At 43.6% G+C, this 20,025-nt stretch overlaps 1 protein-coding gene across 3 annotated transcripts in view; it reads left to right on the top strand.

Annotated features, from left to right (window-relative positions):
• Window positions 1-20,025, top strand: part of LOC109621581 (beta-alanine transporter) — a 72,426-nt gene that overhangs the window by 48,200 nt on the left and 4,201 nt on the right. For all 3 annotated transcript variants that reach the window (XM_062846221.1, XM_062846220.1, XM_062846219.1), the window contains exons 6-7: window positions 5,782-5,931; window positions 15,464-15,691. In XM_062846221.1, the coding sequence (XP_062702205.1) occupies window positions 5,782-5,931; window positions 15,464-15,691 (378 nt within the window). The remainder of the gene's footprint in view (window positions 1-5,781; window positions 5,932-15,463; window positions 15,692-20,025) is intronic.

Here is a 20,025-nt window from a genome sequence, read left to right as displayed (position 1 = left end):
GACTCCAAACTATTCCAATATTGTTTGTGCTGAGTGGCAGCTCAGGTGTCAATCTGAAGTTTAACCCAACGCATAAATATCGGAATAGCTAGCTCAGGACCAATAAAGTCATGTGATGTTCCAGTGCGAGCTAATTCATCAACCATTTCATTTCCAGCTACAATGGCCAGGATCAGATGTCCACTCATCCCGAGAGGGAATTTCGTGGAAAATGTCCTATATGGAAAATTGTAAGATCACTTGGAGCAAGGATCACTTTGTCCCAATCCAACAGTAGTGGAAACAACGAGGTGTGTGTTGATCTGCGGTTCACAGGATTTTCCTCTAGTAGACCGGATATGATGATCGACAATGCGTTCTTAGAAAAGAGGTCAAACTGATAGGTCTGAAACACTTTGCTTCTTCATACGACGCACGACCCACTCTCGGAATAAACTTTACAACAGTAATATCCTACCAGGATTTGGGAATATACCCTGTTGCAAAAGTAGTTCTTTCAAATCATGTTTGAAATGATCAAATCCCTTTTGAAGCAAAATAGGATAAATCCCATCTCCCAGTAGATTTGAAAGGAGCAAAGCTATTAAGTGCCCATTCAATCGATTCTAAAGTTACGTTACTCCGAGAATCATAACTACAAGAAAAGACATCAGGTTCATCCGAAGATGTAATATCCACACATCCGGGGAAATGTGTACTGAATAAACATTCCAAAACTTCCTCATCCGAGGAAGTGAAATCACCATTTGCAAACGAAGTTCGTTCACTTGCAAATCCTTAGATTTTGCAAGGATTTTGTTCAACCGACTGACTTCACTCAAACTGGAAACATTTGTTCAAAGGTTTTTCCAGCCGGATAGTTCAGTAAACCGAAGAGCTTTCTGGTAGGCCTTGCGAGCCGACCTGAAAGCCTCCGATCCAGCAGAACGCCGTCTGTTCAAATTCTTTCTACATTGTTTCCTGAGCATCGGCAGATCAGAGTTCCACCAAGGGGACTCTGACCGCAGAGGGCTGGCTTCCTCAAAAGCTTCCATGATGGAGGCCGTTGTAGTATCAACGGCATCATCTTGTAACTAGTTGCGTTTTTTTTTTATAAAAAAAAAAGTTGATAAAAATAAAAATAAAATTGATTTTTCATTAATGTTTGTATATTAGGTATCAACTTTGAAATATTTCGTTTATGTTTGTAAAATCGGTTCGTGCCTGTTATTTATGCTCTTGTGGAATTTATTTGTCATAGTGTTTGTTAAAGCTTCCTCGATAGTAGCGCTTTTATAGCATGATACGCATGGCGCGTACATACCTTTTGGCGGATTACAGGCGCGATGCAAATTTGTCGCCATGCTAAAATAGTTGGCGCGATTCTTAATAATAGAGAGATAGGGAATCGCGCTACTTGGGCGGTGGCTTCTATATTCGTCTGTTTTCCACTATAACTCAGTAAATCTTGAACCAATTGACACAATTCTTGGAATGCGGTGAGATAGGTATAGTATCTACCCGTGTACAAAATTTCAAGTCAATTGATTCAAAATTGACCGAGTTACAGTGGAAAACAGACGAAAATAACAGACGAAGAAAACCACCGCCCAAGTAGCGCGATACCCTATTTCAATAGTCGGACTTTTCGAAAAGAGGCACGGTTTCGAGGCGCAAGACAATTTTCTACTCGTTCATTTCGCTACACAATTGGCTTGAAAGCAGAAGTGCGCGAGTATAGTTTCGAGTGATAGCTCCAAATTACGTTTAGTTGAGTCTAGAACCGAAAGTTATTTGAGATTAAGTTTGAATTTTAGTGAAAGTTAATTTGAAAGTTGAAGGTAAATTAGTAGTGAGTGAGTTTAAGTGCCTTTAAGTAATGTAAAACGTTTTTTGTAATTTTCTTTCTTGTATAGTGGACCGAGGTCCATAAAATCCGCGAATTCTGCTGATAATTTTATTCAGTGACAGAATCTACGAAAAAAGGTAATTAATTTAATTGAATCTAAAAAAGTGCTTATTGAAACTAATTCGCTAAAACCAGTGAATCAAAATTCAACCATCGCGCAACAATAATGACAATTTCGCAACCTGTATTTGTTGCGACAAACAAACCCATGCGACATAAGTTTGTCCCAACTTGAAAATAATGGGATTAACATCGTACACCACGAGTTTAGAGATTTTTAAGCCTTGCATTGCGATTTTCGAACGGTAACTTCGAGTCGGTAAACACTGCAACTCTGGTGAAGCTCTATCATCAAACAGTTTCGACTCTGGGTTAGCAATAATTGATTATTCACGAGTTGAAAAGTACGCAACAAATTCAGCTTCCGTTTTGTCTGCAACAAAAAATTTCGAGATCATGTCATTATCTGTTACCAGTAGGGATAAAGAGTAATCGTCGCACCTTCTTTGTTGCTTGTTTTGTGCCTCTTTTGTCTGACAATTCTCTTCACTGGCTAAAACTAATTCCTGTTGGACGTGTAGCGCCCAGCAGCGCTTTTTTCGTACGGCTGGATTTCCGTGCTATTTCGGCGATCGTCATCGCCGAATCGGGGTGTTATTGGCGGAGTGAACCACCCTTTCGTCCGTTGAACGCGACCCGTGTGCCCAGCTAAGGCCCGCCTTCAAAGGTAGCCAAACGGAGTGGAGTTAAGTCGCTAAGCTATTTTCCGTAGCGAGTAATCCCCCTCGGTAGCCAAAAACCGAAGGTAGGTCCAATTTCGTCTAACCCCGTGGACCAGGGAACGAGAGTTTTGGTTCGCGTGCAGCGTGTCGTCAATTGCACGCCGCGAACCCGGTCACAATCCAGGTACATAGGAGTAGTGGCATTCCCCGCTCGGTCATAGTTGGAACCTAAGTACGCGAAGCCGGGTCGCTGGGCTCTGTAGCTCTCCTATCGACTGATGAGGGACCGTCCCGGGAATCGTACGGCATCCGCCGCATACTCTCGTCGAGATAAACCGGAAGCTTCCGTCCAGCCGCCACTCCCTCCGCAACGATAATACGGCCATAACGCACACGGGTCTCCTCGTCGTCGCTGCGCGCCAAAACGCAGCACCAACACGCCAGGTACCGCCATCTTCGAGAACCGAAGGACGCCATCATCGAGTCGTCGAGCTTCGTCGTCGCCCCGCCATCGATCGTCGTCAAAAAACCTGCGCAGGTACGTCAAGAGCTTCTTTTTTACATGGCCATGTTTGCTCTTTCCATTCCGTATTGAAATTTCCGTCCAACATGAATGAGTCGCCTAAAAATAAACGGTTAAATTTTTGAAAATTAGTTCAGTTATATTACGTTTTACGTTGCTTCTTTTGAATTAACATACTCACTACCTTTAGTTACGTTTCGTTCCGTTATTCTGCTCGATTGAGTAAGCATCCCTTCGGCTCTCTCTAAGGTTCTGTTAGCCTGCGAAAGAGTAGAACTTAACTTGCGTTTTTCGAAGCAATTCTGCCGTTTTTCGATGAACCGTTCGAAAACCATCCCTGAGAGGAATAGTCTCTAGCATAGTCGGGCATACTTCAACACGACCGGTGGTCTCTCTCTGAGAGTGGCGCTTAAGCCACCGCGCTTTATCGACCCTCAAGAATAGTTTAGCGAACGGTTACAATCTAAATTACTTGGAGTGTCAATTGATGGTGAGTATCCATGAAATTTGGCTGCAACCAAATCGGTAAAGAGATCCCAGTTGGTTGACCGGGGATTCCTGAAACGCAAAGTTTGCGAAGTACATTCACATGTTCAAACAAGATGTAGCGATGGTCAGATAGAGATTCTTCATCTGACACATGCCAATTGGTTAGCTCGTGACTAATTCTTCTAGAGCAAAGCGTTATGTCTAACACTTCCTCTCTAGCAGATACAATGAATGTTGGGCGGTTGCCTATGTTGAGTAATCCAAGATCTGTACTACTTAAGTATTCCATCAAACTGGAGCCTCTCAAATTGATGTCTGAGCTGCCCCAGATCATATGGTGCGCATTAGCATCACTACCAACAATTAGCGGAAGGCCTTTTGAAGTGCAGTATGCAATGACTTGCTTGAAAGCATCCGTAGGGGATGGTTCATCATGCGGTAAATAAACCGAACAATAAACGTATTTCTTGTTGAGGTTTCCAACAGATACATCGATTGTGATAGCACATACATTTCTAGTAGTTAGCTCAGAGATTAGTGTAGCAACGATTGCATTGTTGACAAACACACATGATCGAGGCATGACACGTGAGTTTGCCATTTCATTTTTACTGAAAGTAGCAAACACCGGATTCACAAGATTTCCTAGATAGAAATTCCCCTTACGAAAGTAAGGTTCTTGGACTAAGGCCACTTGGGCTGTACAATTTTGCATAAGTCTGCAAATATTGATCGTTGCTGTTCTTTTTTGCTGAAGATTGATCTGAGCTATCCTAACCGTAGCCACTACCCAAACTAGACAAGATTAAACTCTTAACAATCACAGCACAAAAAAGAACAGCAACAATGAAGCCAGATCGGTATCGATTTGAATGCGCCAAAGGCGAGGATGCACAGAATAGACTGTGTAAAACGCATAATGCGAAACCATATAAGTGAAAATTTAAACTAATTAATAACATCTTCATAATCCCGACCTTATTTAGCCTTAAGCACGACATTGAAGAAGGGCAGCTGATTGTCTCGGAGAAACACTAGGTCCACCGCGCTATTGCTCCGGTTAGCGCAGTAAAGGCAAAATACTGTGGAGAGTGCCCTGGTACTCCACAGACTCCGTTATCGATTAGGTTTTTATATGACCCCCCTAACCAGTCATTCCTAGGCACGCATAACACCTTAAGTTAGGGGTCACCTGATTAGTCGACTTCTACCACTGGGACAGGCGGTCCGTAGTGCTATTCTTAGCCAGTTGAACTAACCGCTACCGACACTACACAGCTATCTAGGCTAATCGAGAAAATAAGTTAATATTGATGAACAACTTCATAGGGGCTCGAACAACTGACAAACTCCGTGGTGACGAGGAGAGTATGTTCACCTTGTAGGCCAGAGTATAGCAAAATTTGACTTGACGCCAAACTATGTTCTCCAAATTTCGGCCAAAGGAATTTCGCTCAGTATTAAGATATCAAGCTACATTCTAAAATCTTGTCCGTTGTTTCGCGCTTAAATTCGTTACCGTGGAATCAGTTCGTAATCTTTCATTCTAGGTTTCTGAAACGTTTCCGTTTCCGTAAACCGGAATTTACTGCTGACCTAAAAAAGTATCACAAAGTACACTATTTCGTATGAAAAAAAGCCTTCATTACCCAAATCAAACTTCAAAACTTCATGGATACATTCACGAGATTGCAATCATCTTTCAATTCACGTTTCGCTGATGCTAAAACTGGACGAAACAAGACTGAATATCCCAAGGCACCATTTCATTGATAACGTTTTGCGTGGAATTGATTGCAATACCTAGTCGGAACTAGCATGGAAAAAAAGGGAACGCAATTCCTAGGCGACAATGTTACAATAAATCATCATTTTTTTCTGATATGTTTGTTTCAATGAACGACGATCTGCGCCTCCATGTATCGGAATCGCACAAACACACTGCACTGCAATCAGCTAAGCACAGAGGAACATATAGCTTCAATCGACAGACAAGGTATTTTTACATGTTGTTGAACAATGGAAGGCATAATATGGCAAACAACAGCGGCGGTGCGGTGGCGTGGTAACCGAAGCGAGTTCTGGAAATTTCATTCCGCACATTTGTTGTTTTCCGGTTCTGATGAACTGTTTCCTTTTTTTTTTTGTTTTGTTTTCAGCGAACGACGTGGTTACATTAGCATGATGCAATGTATCGGATGGACGACGGGCTTGTGCATCCTGCCGATGGTGTTCTGGGCCACGCGGGATTGGTTCTGGGCGCTGATGTTTACCATCATCCCGATTTTCCTGTTTATCTTCATTCCGCAGTGAGTACATATTATTTGCCTTTTGGGATTGTCTGTCTTGTGGGAGTTGTTTGTTATTCACCGGACCCCTTTGAATGCCTGCATTATAATGGGGCTATCAACTTATGCATTTTATCATCCTAATGTCATATTAAATCGCTGAGAAAATAGCGTATTTATTGGACGCACTCAATAAATTAATAGATACCTATGATGTGACGACCAGGTTGATCGAAATCTAGTTAAGTCAAGCTAATAGAAGTGAGAATATGGTTACAATTTTGTCATTTTATGTCGGTTTTGTTTTTTTTTCTTACGATTATTTCAAGAATAAAAAGACTTTTTGAAATTGCTTCTGAAAAAAAATCACAATAAGACTGATTTCAAACTTTATTATTTTACATTTTTTTAATTGACCTCAAAAATCTAATTCCATCGAAGCCTCGACAACTAGTACTATTTTTGATCTGCTTACTTTTAAAACCTATTTGATAAGCTACCAAGTCACTCGTGTTTTCAATTTGCACACCTTCTATCCCATAAACCCTCGTGGTTTGGCTTTCGCTGCACGAAAAACAATATTTATCCCGGATGATCTTGTTCGCGCTCCAGCATCGACGCTACACAGCATATGCACCACCACCGGTTATCTCATACTCCGCTGGTTCTAGCTCTACGACATGAAATGCCGTGCGACAAAAAAAAATGCAACACCCAATAAATAATCCCATTTACAACACATTTGAAGCCGTGCGCGGTGCAACTGGAACCAGTCCGCACCGAAGTGGAAAAAAGCAAAATAGATGCTTAGTAAGTACAAACTGCTCCGGTGCATATGCACATCGCTTTTTCGCGGAATGTTGTTCCACCCTCTGAACTAGCTTAGGGAGATTGGAAAGCAACCGGATTCGGTCGCTTTCGTTGCCGGAACCACCATACCGTACCGTAGATAAGAGCTAAAACTACATTGAGGAGAGTTATACTTGTACATATCGTACGTACGCATATGAAACAGTGGAACGGAGTAAACCAGGCGTCTGGATTACTAATAAGTGAGGCTCACAATAGCGTTCGTCACAAGGATGAGCTAGCTTGAGCTTGAGCTTGAGCTTGATTGACCGCCCGTGGATGCTACTCCAGTATCGCCAGACCAGGTACACTCACATATGGATTCAATAAGATATCAGCTGGAACTAAGCAATCATCTTCAGTGTGTGAGTGTTGGTGATCTTCTATTTTTAACGATAATGACGCCTGCCACGTCAGGTTATTATTATTATCTTTATTATCGAGACTTTCAGCCAGTGGCTGGTTCATCTCCGTGCCAAGTCAGATTGCTGGTCAATGTGGGGAAGGGGAAGGAAGTGATGATTGCAATCGTTTGTATCCACAGCAGACCGAATATACCTCTGCGTCTGCTCAAATTCATGCGGATGTCGGAGTGTTGGTGGGATATGCTTGGCAATGGGTTCACACATTGGTGCGTGCATTGATACCAAGCGTAAGGTGATAGATTGGTGTATTTATTACTCTGAAGATAATGCGGCACAGTTCGCTTAATTGCATAACTCGTAGACGTTATGTGATACATTGACACTGTGCTGTGAAATTTGGAAGAAAGAGTAACGGCTTTGTCAACCCTATGAACATGTGAAAGTATATGAATTGTATATGTAGAGAAAGGAGAAAGTCTATCGAAAGAAACAAAGCAGGAGGAAAAGGACGAGCCAGGGATTGAACCCAGGACCTTCTGTATACGAATTAGATGCGGTTGTCACTAGACCACAAAGCCCGTCCAGCGTTTATTTGTTCAACATCACATTTAAGACAAGACATAATCAACAGAGTAATAGAGCCACACTAGTGGCGAGTGTATCGATTTAGACAAATCTGATGATGGCTGAAGAAGAGTAAGCCGAAACGTAATAAATCGAGGCGTTAGTGTGTAGCAATCACCGAAAAATATCAACAACCAATAAATATAATCAACAATAGTACGCCACAATACTCGGTTTGTGGCTGCCGCTCTCCATCCTCGGTCGCGCCCAATGCTCGCCAGGTCACGCTCCACCTGGTCCGCGTATCGTGCTCTCTGTGCTCCACGGCTTCTTGTGCCAACCAGATCAGTTACAAACAGCAGCTTTGCAGGGTTGTTGTCCGGCATTCTTGCAACATGCCCTGCCCACCGTATCCTTCCGGCTTTGGCCACCTAATTCGCCGTAAAGTGCAGCGAGCTCGTGGTTCATTTCTCTTCGCCACACACCGTTCACCAGCACACCGCCGAAGATCGTCCTTAGCACGCATCGCTCGAAAACTCCGAGTGCTTACAGGTCTCCCTCGAACATGGTCCATGTCTCGTGCCCGTAGAGGACCACCGGTCTTATTAGCGTTTTTTACATAGTGCATTTGGTGCGTGGGTGAATCTTTTTCGACCGCAATTTCTTCTGGAGCCCGTAGTAGACTCCCGCTGATGATGCGCCTCCGAATTTCACGGCTCACGTTGTTGTCAGCCGTCAGTAAGGATCCGAGGTAGACGAATTCCTCCACCACCTCGACAGCATCCCCGTCTATCGTCACATTACTACCCAGACGGATCCGGTCGTGTTCGGTTCAGCCTACCAGCATGTACTTTGTTTTTGAGGCATTCACCACCAGTCCGACCGTTGCTGCTTCGCGTTTCAGGCGGGTGTACAGCTCTGCCACCGTTCCAAATGTTCTGGCAATAATGTCCATGTCGTCCGCAAAGCACACAAATTGACCCGATGTTGTGAAAATCGTTCACACCTTCCAGAGCTATGTTGAAGAGTAGGCATGAGAGTCCATCACCCTGTCGCAGCCCCAGGTGAGATTCGAATGAACTGGATAGTTTACCCGAAACCCTTATGCTTTAATCAGTCTAGTCAGCTTCCCAGGATAGCCGTTTTCGTCCATGATTCTCCATACCTCTGCACGACAGTATCGGCAGTATGCCGCTTTGATGTCGATGAACAGATGATGCGTTGGGACCTGGTATTCACGGCATTTTTGGAGGATTTGCCGTACGGTAAAGATCTGGTCCGTTGTCGACCGGCCGTCGATGAAGTCGGCTTGGTAACTTCCCATGAAATCATTCGTTTTAGGTGACAGAGACGGAAGATGATATGGGATAGCACTTTGTAGGCAGCATTCAAAATAGTGATCGCCCAGAAGTTCTCACATTTCAAATAGTTGCCTTTCTTGTGAATGGGACAGATTACCCCTTCCTTCCACTCCTCTAATAGCTGTTCGGTTTCCTAGATCCTGACTATCAGCCGATGAAGACAGGTGGCCAACTTTTCTGGGCCCTTCTTGATGAGTTCAGCTGCGATACCATCCTTACCAGCTACTTTGCTAGTTTTGAGCTGGTGAATGGCATCCTTAACTTCCCTCAGCGTAGGAGTTCATTCCTTTCCGTCCTCCGCTGCACTGGCGTCGTCGTTTCTTCCGTTGCCGTGGGCTCCCGTGCTTAGGTTCTCCACGCCGTTTAGGTGCTGATCGAAGTGCTGCTTCCACCTTTCGATCACCTCACGTCCGTCCGTCAAGAGGCCTCCGACTTTATCCCTGCATATTTCGGCTCGCGGCACGAATCCGTTGCGGGATGCGTTGAGCTTCTGATAGAACTTCCGTGTTTCTTGGGAACGACACAGCAGTTCCATTTCTTTACACTCCGCTTCTTCCAGGCGGCGCTTTTTCTCCCGAAAGAGGCGGGTCTGCTGTTTCCGCTTCTGTTTGTAACGTCCCAAGCAACCAAAAGTTCGGATTCCACTTGAAGAACGAACTCAGAAGTTCAAGTTTGGTTCAATTCCGGTTTCGTTGAACTTAATTCTACAAAAAGTTACTCATGTATTGTTTATGAACTTGGAAGTACATGTACAAGCTTTTGACATCTCTTCAAAACGACATTAAAGTCGGAAAAAGGTTCAGAAACAACTTATGTTGAACTTTAAAACAGAGTTCAATCAAATATTAACCGAACTCATGTTGAACTTTTGCGTGCCTTCAAAACTCATATATAGTTCATTTGGACATATTCCAACAATTTGAAATCATCCGTTCCGAACTTGTTTTGAACTTACTACTCAAAGTTCGGATAAATATTAACCGTACCAAAAGTGAACTTCATTTGAACTTCGGCGACAGCGGGGTCGGGGAGCAGTTCTCATTCAATTAAATTACTCGGAAATCGAGCGCAGCAGCCACAGCTTGTGGTAATTTCACAAGTACACTTTGTTTCACTATAATATTTCAACGTACTTACTTGTAATCAACGTAAATCATCCGTATTGTGTGGCTCAAAGGCTTCCCCCGCAGCAGACAACTCTTCCATCTCGGATTACGCCGGAGTTTTTTTGGCTGCGCATTATTTATTCCAGCTTTGCTGGATGTTTCCAACCCCGTCTTACTTTTCGCTGCAGCGCGCCATTAATTGATGCAATCGTAGTCACTGGAAACAAAGCTGAAAACTTATAATCTTTTCTTAAAGTTGATACACTGGCCCTAATTTATTGCTTAGCACTGCGAACCACACAAAACTGAAAATGTCAAACTGTGTAAGTTCACAAGAAGTTCCACGTGAACTTCTTTCGAACTTTCGACTTCAAAAAGTGCTCCAAGTTCAGAGAAAGTTCACACGCGAACCTGATTGAGCTCTACTATATGATATCAGAACATTGAGCAAAATCCCACAGTGCTTAACAACACATACAGGGGATAGACAAAATGATCGGGACAGGCAAAATTTTCACTTTCCAAAAAATGTTCAACTAGCTGTAACTTTTCGAAAAGTGCATCGATTATTCTCAAATTTTTACTGTAAGTTCTTCAACTAGTTGTGTATCAGTGGACAAAATTTGGAAAAGATCGGACAATTCTTCACGAAGTTATAAAGATTTTTGAAAAAGATAAAATTATCCGATAGCCAACTTTGAGCCGTTATATCTCCGGATTCAATGAACCGATTGCAATGGAATTTTGACCATTCATGACTTATATTATGAACTCTGAAAAACATTTAACTTATCTTGAAATTTTTAACAAGCGAAAAAGTTATAGCGATTTTATTTTTTCCATGATTTTTTAGTAAATTGGTCTATTTTTAATATGCATCCCATTACTTTTTCAATTTATTGGCGGCTATGTTGTTACTTTCCTTCAAAACGCATTTATATATAAGTCAATTAGAGGGAAGCTAAATGAACTCTAATTTGCATCTTGAATTTTGAAACGATGTTGATGTTTTCGATAATTTGGTGTTTTTTTAGAAAAATAATCTAATCGTTATAACTTTCTTCCGTGTTAAGAATATTAAGTTAAGTCAATGGTTTTTCATAGCTCATTATATAAGTCATAAATGGACAAAATTTCATTGCATTCGGTTCATTGAATCCGGAGATATAACAGCTCAAAGTTGGCTGTCGGATAATTTTACCTTTTTCAAAAATCTTTATAACTTCGTGAAGAATTGTCCGATCTTTTCCAAATTTTGTCCACTGATACACAACTAGTTGAGGAACTTACAGTAAAAATTTGAAAATATTTGATGCACTTTTCAAAAAGTTACAGCTAATTGAACATTTTTTGAAAAGTGAAAATTTTGCCTGTCCCGATCATTTTGTCTATCCCCTGTACATGGGGTAGTGGTTATGGGCACCGGCTTTCAACGAGGAGAACCCGAGTTCAAATCTCAGTAAGTAAAAAACATCAAAAATTATTTCAAGGTATTAGTCAATTTGGATTCCACATGAACTAATGTCTCTTCATAAAAAATTACTTTTGAGGACTAAACACATTTTTTTCATTTTTTCGAAGCTTATTTTTAAGCTGAATAGCGTTCCTTTCAGCGATACAAGTGTACGTTTTGTGAACTCAAGTTCGGTTAATTACTTAAAAAGTGAGCTGAATAGAAAGCTATTCATCTTCCTTCGAACAGCTGATTAAGCCCAAACATGCTATTTTATCCGAACTTTTGGTTGCTTGGGGTTCCACGTTCTGTCGAGTCCCTTGCTGCAGCATTACCGCCCTCGCTGCGTTCTTCTCCTCCAAAACCGTTCTGCACTCTTCGTCGAACCATTCGTTACGTCGATTCCGTTCCACTTACCCGATGGTGCTCTCGGCTGCGTCGTTGATGGCTGCTTTCACTGTACTCCAGCAGTCCTCTAGAGGGGCCTCATCGAGCTCGCCCTCGTCTGGCAACGCGGCTTCGAGATTCTGCGCGTATGCTGAGGCGACATCCGGTTGCTTCAGTCGCTCTAGGTTGTACCGTGGCGGTCGCCGGTACCGTACATTGTTGATGACGGAGAGTTTTGGGCGCAGTTTGACCATCACCAGATAGTGGTCGGAGTCGATGTTGGCGCCACGATAGGTCCTGACGTCGATAATGTCGGAGAAGTGCCGTCCGTCAATCAGAACGTGGTCGATTTGAGATTCCGTCTGCTGTGGTGTTCTCCAGGTGTAACGATAAGGGAGGCTGTGTTGGAAAAAGGTGCTACGTATGGCCATATTTTTGGAGGCGGCGAAATCAATGAGTCGTAGGCCGTTTTCGTTCGTTTGCTGGTGGGCGCTGAACTTACCAATCGTCGGTCTGAATTCCTCCTCCTGGCCTACCTGAGCGTTCAAATCTCCTATGATGATCTTGAAGTCGTGGTTTGGGCAGCTATCGTACTCGCGTTCGAGCTGCGCGTAAAATGCGTCCTTGTCATCATCAGTGCTTCCGGAGTGTGGGCTGTGCACGTTTATTATGCTGAAGTTGAAGAATCGGCCCTTGATCCTCAACCTGCACATTCTTTCGTCGATCGGCCACCAACCGATCACGCGCCTCTGCATATCACCCATCACGATGAAAGCTGTTCTCAGCTCGCGTGTGTTGCCGCAACTCTGGTAGATGGTATGATTACCTCTAAACGTTCGCACCATGGATCCTGTCCAACACACCTCCTGCAGCGCAACGATGCCGAACCCGCGGTCCTTCAGTAGATCAGCGAGTATGCGGGTGCTCCCAATCAAGTTGAGAGATCGGCAGTTCCACGTACCGAGTTTCCAATCGCAAGTCCTTTTTGTTCGCTGGGGTCGTTGCCGTTGGTCTCAGTTCGTATTATTCTGTTGCTGATTTTCCGTTACAATGTTTTTTTACGGCTGGCTCGTAGGACCTGATACCAACCCCCTACTTTCCGGAGGACCATAGTGCACAGTTGAGTTTAGAGTCCTTCCCTGGCACTCGGACGTAGATCAGCCGCCCCTGACATGGGGATCAGACGCTGTTGTGAGCCGCTCCTCCTGGAGAACAGACGCTCAAGTTTGCGAAGCAAACCCCCCCTTCCCTGTCAGCCTTCGGCCAAAGTTCCCACCGGGGTTGGTTACCCGATCTTCCCTAAGGTTGCTAATAGTTTCCGGCCGGTACCGCGTGGAGGTAGGGATAGGAGTTGCTGGGCAGAGCCTAGTGGATCACAATGGGATCTGAATTGCGCAGCATACCCAGCCTTTACCGTGCCGAAAATGTATAATGTTACCCATAAATAATTGAAAACGTTCCATACTTTATAGAAAATGTACCGGTAAAACATTTTTTTTTCAATAAGAATGCAATTTTGTGGTCCATAAAAAATAAATTGTGCCCATACTAAATTGAATATTGTTCCATAGAAAATTTAAATTGCTAAATAAAAATTAAAAATTGCACCATAGAAAATAGATAAATGCTCCATAAATATTTTAAAACTGCACCATATAAAATATGATTTGCTCTATAAAAAATTGAAAATTCTCCATAACTTTAAACATCAGCCCCTCTCAAGTAGTGCAATGTAAAGAAATTCAACACTGCTGAATTTACGTTATGACAGTATGCTATTTATGGAGAATTTTCAATTTTTCGTGGAACAATTCATAATTTATATAATGCAGTTCGATTATACTTATGGAACATGCATCTATTCTCTATGGTGCAATTTCATTTTTTTATGGTGCAATTTGATTTTTCTATGGAACAATATTCTATTTACTGTGGGCACAATTTTAATTGTTTATGGAGCCTTCGCGTTTTTTATGGAGCGTTTCTAGTTGTTTATAGGTGCAATAAATAGGCTGCCATTATAAACAATTAAACTATTTCAAACAGCATCTCAACGGTACCTCACTCTACGGTACCAAAAACTGCATCATCCTCTTCAGTGTGCGATATCTACTAACCAACTACATAGATTCAAGTTACCACGATGGTCTCGATGGAAAGTAATTTCGCACCTGCCTGCTCGACTCAGAGGACTCAAGCTGGTGGTGTGGCAATGGCTGTTTTCCACTCAGTCACTATTTTTTTTTTCTCGTTCCACAGCATAGGGGAACTGGGGGTAAGACGCCCACGTTAAGGAAGAGTCCAATTTCAACCACGTAACACTTTATAATACGCATTTTTTTGGCACTAACATGAAGCACCAACATGTTTCCTTCCAAATGGAAGAAACCATAAACCAGTTTTATGTTTTACTACTGAAAAATTCAAATTTGAAAAAAAGTTTGGTTTTCAGAATTTTAGTTTTAATGCGGGGTAAAACGCGCCACTAGCTACAGCTAACGCCAGGATGCCAAATTGTGTACATATACTTGCGCGACTGGTTTATTGTCAACTGTTATTGTTCGTGAATGGTATACAGTCATTACATAATTATGGATCACCTGTAATTATGGGTCAATTCCATGTAAACGTCATAGTGAGCTGTTTTATCAATAATTACTACAAAATGACGCATGGCTGTGTGATTAGTGAACTTATTTATAGTAAAAATGTGCTGATGCTTGGTTCCAACTTGTGTTCTACATAATTTGTGCCAGAATTTGGATCTAAATGACTATTTTAATGTACATAACTAGGGGTGGGCATTTTACCCCGCATATGCCTCAGAAGTTTGGACCCTTGTAAACAAGTTGTAAAATTCGATACTTTTTCCGCGTGGTACACAAATAATGGGAGTGTGCAAAACAGTTTGTGGGGATAGCGAGAAAAAAAATCTTTTAAATGATGAAAACAAGTGCAAACATTTGACAGGCTAAAATTACATCAAAAGTAACCAAAATCTTTTTTCGATGTTTTTGTACAATTTTTTTAGTAAAAATATGTAAACTCAAATGTAAGGAAGCATTTTTATTCTTATTTTAGCGATTGCAATTGAAAAAAGTACTGAAAATAACGTGGTTTGCCTAAAACAAGGGTGGCGCAACTTGCCCCCTATGGGCGTTATGGCCGCAGTTCCCCTACTCCTATTTGCAGCTCACCTGGAAAATAGCACAATAAGACCTCAACACTTGCATATCCATTTCCCAACCTCCCCTAAAAGCATCATCATCATCAACACCCTCAACTTTTCCCCACAAGAGATTGGTTCGTTTTGTGTGTGTGGCTGGCTGGCCGGGCTACGACCATTGGGGGCTCCAACACCTAACCTCAATTTTTATTTCAGCTATTTTTTCATCATCTCTCTTGCTCTTCTCTCCTCCCCACCCCGACCACCACCATATTCCAAACCATGACTGCGGTTCCCCATAGATATTTGATTGAGTCCCCCCGGTGGCTCGCAACCCGAGGACACTACAAGCGATCGATGGCAGAGCTGCGGAAGATTGCCAACGTCAACGGGATCCGGCAGCTGCCGTTCGACGAGCGCTCGTTGGAGAAACTGCTTTCGCACCGCAAAGTGGAAACCGTTTACGGTATGGCGTCCCTCTTTACTGGCTGGCGGATGGCGAGAAATACCATCTTCTGTGTGGTGTGCTGGTGAGTATAGTATTCTACTAGTAGTAGGTATTCCGGGGCTTCCCGACGAGTGGCTTTTGTGGGTTTCCTCGCAGCTGTGCTCTGTTATCTCTGCAATGAGGAGCGAAAGTGTGCTGTCGCCTGTATTCTATTTGTTCTATTTTTGTGTTTCAAATTTGTTCCGTCTAGCTTGCCGTATTTGTTTTGTAAATGATGCACGTGGAATCGATTGGTACTATCGTGTGTGTGAGAAGTTCTTCATTACATCCGTGTGAATCCGTGTATTCTTTCTTTGTATGCTTTTTGAACAGAAGTCGAATAATTTGAATGCAAGACAAAGTTGCAACATATACAATACTACTCATATTTGATGCAATTGTAATCTGTTGGACTCGTGTAAGGGAATAATAATATTCGGTACATTAATAGGACTAGTTAAAAGAATCGGAAAAATTGAACCAGCACAATGTTTAAATTTTACTTCGAAAAGGAGAAGCGAATGTGCGATTCAGGATGAGCGACATGGGTATCAATATCAAAGAAATTCCAGAATCGATTCTTCGAAGGGTTCAGGACCATTTGGGCAGGGGGACCAGTTTAGGGTACTTCCTTTGATGGAAGTCTCTCACGCGCGCTGCCATTTGACCATAGAGGCATACCTGGCAGTCCTGAGTAAGCCGCTTGTGCTTTGCATTTCGAGGAACTCTATGGTCTCTCCGATCAGGATACCAATATGCACCATACCAATGATTACACAGAGCACATCGTGCGACACGGTACAGTGCGCGCTCCTAACCCTCAGGCACATTAGCCTATAAGTACTTTCCAGCTTACAACGGTACCTGTCAGGCCGGGCCACCATACCTTAGTATGGACGAGGCGACACTAATCAGAAACTTGCGCTTACTGGCATACAGCGCAGAGCTATTGGGGCCCAGTGGCAATGCCCTCGAGACATTAACCTCAACATCCCGTCGGACATGACATGTTGAAGTACTTCCGACCCATCTGTGTATCGTAAACTTGTACTTCGTTCTGGAAGTGACTTTCGAGATTTTTGTACAGGTATTCGGGTATCCCCAGACGCAGGAGCGCATCGGCAACTGCCGCCCAACTGGCGCTAATAATAGCGTTCCTTACATCCAGAGTCACTACTGCATAGTAGCGAATCCCCCTCCTCTACGGTCGACCTGCCCTTCTGGACACCGAACTGTTTACTCGAAAGGTCATTTAGTCCCCGGCGTACCTCAAGAGTTTGATGAGTATGATCTTTTCGAGCACCTTCCCCGCCGTATCGATCATATGTTCTATATACGGAAGGGTCTCCGGGTGGTTTCCCCTTCTTTGGCAATAGATCCAGACTCTATTTTTTTCAGCGGAATAATTTTAGGTAGAGATATTTATAGAATTATATATTTTTTTTAAATTAACTATAATTTCTTTTTTATGCTTCTTCCTAACTTCTGGGAAAACTCCCTCGTCCAGGCATTTCTGCATAGAAGACCTGAACATCTCGGGAGCCTCTGCAATAGCTACTTTCAAAGCCAGGTTCGGAACTCCGTCCAGACCTAGGGCCTTACCTACGCTAAGGGACTTTTCTATCCCCGCAAGTTCCAAATCGGTAACCTTCTCCTCATAACCAGCCCCAGTCACCGGCTGTCCTACGAAAGGAGACCAAGGACTAGAATCTTGGCTCGGAAAAAGCCCCTCGATGATCCTCTCCAATATCTCTGGACATTGCTCTGTAGGAGCCATTACACCTCTCGTCTTGGCCATCACGATCCTTTAGGCATCACCCCACGGATTCGCATTGGCACTCTGACAAAGACCCTCAAAGCAGGCCTTTTTGCTTGCCCTTATCTCGGTCTTCAGCGTGATTTTAGCAGCGGCAATCACCATCCGCTGTTCGTTTCGCCCATCCTCAGTTCGTCACCGTCTAAACCAAGTAGGTTTCACTCACGGCGGAGCGCCTCCCTAAATACCCCTTCGTCGAAGTATGATGTCTTCCACTTGCGAGGGCTTGGCCTTGGCCTAGCCGCCTCTTCCTACACGCTGCTTGCTGTTGTTGTAGTCGATACTGTAGCGTACCGCTAGGTGATCGTTGTGAGTGTGTAACGGGACAGGGAAGGGAAGATAAGGTTCGGAAGGAACAATCTCCACTTAAGCGCCAGGTGGATTCGAGGTTCCACCGTGAAGATGCGTGTCCAAAATCTCTAGAAATGTCCCGTACCCGGCCAGGAATCCTCAGGGCGAGTCCTTTCTTCAAACCTAAACCCGCTTTCGAAACCTCAGCACGACCAAAAACCAAACCGAAAGAATAACTATTAGAAAAAAAATATTTACAATTCACAGGGTGGGTTGGTTACCATGTGGATTTCCTTCCCAGAGCCTATTCTACCGTACGAAGCTAACCACCGATCTGAGTTGAACTCCCTCTTTCACTAAAACCGTCAGAAACTACTAGATTAGGAACCACTGCTCATTTACGTTCATGGCATGCGTTTATTTTCTCCACTTATGCATTGATTCACTAAAACAAACTCGAGCTCAATTGTTCAATTCGACCATCATTGTACATTTGGGGGTTTAGGATTAGGTTAGTAGTTTACAATTGGGAAGATCTTACTTGTAGGTTCACTTCCGGAAGTCGCAGCGGTATCCCCCGGAGTCCAGCGGTGGTAAGTGCACTTACTGCGGTGATGGCGTGATTCGGACCGCCACGTGACGAGCTCGTTTCGCTGATACACTTTTTGGTCGGGAACGTGTGACCTCCCGCGGCTTGTATGCAACTTCTTGCGTGCTAGAAACCGCTATTCGCCATCTGTCCGGTTTCGCTTGAACTAACGCGACGACAGCCTGGCCACACAACGTGGTGAATTTCTGTGGTGCTCGTCGTGGCTATGATGTTGCTCTTTATGTTGCCGGAATTATGTACGGTTGCACGGTCACGGCCTCATCGGCATAAGAGTACACACGCGCGACAAGTATAGTTGGTGTTATCACGATGAGTCCACTAGCACGGCCCTAGGGTGGTACCCTCGTTTGAAGGGATCTGTTCGTGTGGTTACGGCCGTTTTACAATAATCGTTCGAAATTATTTAGGCTGGCTTCTATTTCACCGACTTGGTTCTATTACGCAATATGGCTTCTGCTGTCGATCCACGTGTTCAAATCTCCCTTTTGGGATTTTTTTTAGAATTGTGTTTTCACTGCAAATTTTACAAATTTTCCTGTAATCCAAGCACTGCACTCTATTCTATGCTTCTAGCTTTCACTATCGGACTCTACTCACTTTTACAACTTGGCACTGCCACTTATGACTTGTTCCAACGAGGGTTGAAATTAAAGAGAACCTTCAACTCAATTTCTATATTTCATGTACCTAAACGTCTAAACCCGAGTACATTCGTTCGGCTCCCTTCGGGGCTTCAATTCCGAATTTAGGTAAATGTTTGAACTTCGAAACTCAATTAGTGGATCCTGCAATAACAATCCAGAGACCTGGAACGCATGATTCGTTTTTTTTCACAGTGGAGGCTGATTATTGAAACCAATGTTTTTTTTTTTGTTTCAAATTATGATTTTTTTTATAAGGATGTTAAAGGATTTTGTAACCGCGTTACAAGTGTAGCTATCGTCTACTCTCCAGTTCGAACTACATGTTAGGCCAGGACTACAAAAAGTAACGTCAATTATCGACTAAGCATCGACTAAAGGTACTCTTGGTACCGATATTGGCCAGGTCGACATCTAGTATGGCCAGTGTCTCCAGCGGGATCTGAGCCTGCTGGTTCGTGAAACGGGTTCCCCATTGCACGGTTCAGGCATTAAATTCACCCACTATAACCACCGATTTTCGTTCTGTCGGCACGGTCGTCATACTGTCAAGCATCTGCGTGAACTGCTCGATCGAAAACAGCGGAGGCGCATAGCAGCTGCAGAAGAAGACCCCGTTTATTTTAGCGACCACAAAGCCCTCATAGGACACCAAATCCTGAACGGGGTATCTACCCGTTGTCCATATCGCCGCCATTTTTCAGGACCCATCCGCGACCCAATTGCCGTTGCCGGTAGTAACTCGGTCAGGGTTTGCTATGACGATGATATCCGTCCCCCACTCAGTAACCGCCTGACAAAGCAGTTACTTAGCTGAATCCCAGTGCTTCAGGTTCAGCTGCGTTGCACTGTGATTTGTTCACTGCGGCTTTCTTGAAGGCCGGGCACCTTGGACTACCCGTTGAATGACTGTTGTTCACGGATTTCCCGGTACAAATCGGTCAAATGGGTGGGCTCGTGCAACCTTGTGCCTAATGGCCTTCGGCGCCGCATCTCCTACACAGTTTGCTTCTGTCAGG

This window comes from Aedes albopictus, chromosome 1, assembly GCF_035046485.1.
Source record: "Aedes albopictus strain Foshan chromosome 1, AalbF5, whole genome shotgun sequence".
In the NCBI taxonomy this organism is placed as follows: Eukaryota; Metazoa; Arthropoda; class Insecta; order Diptera; family Culicidae; genus Aedes; species Aedes albopictus.
Note: the sequence above shows the minus strand (reverse complement) of the source record. Positions and strands in the feature narration are given on the sequence as shown.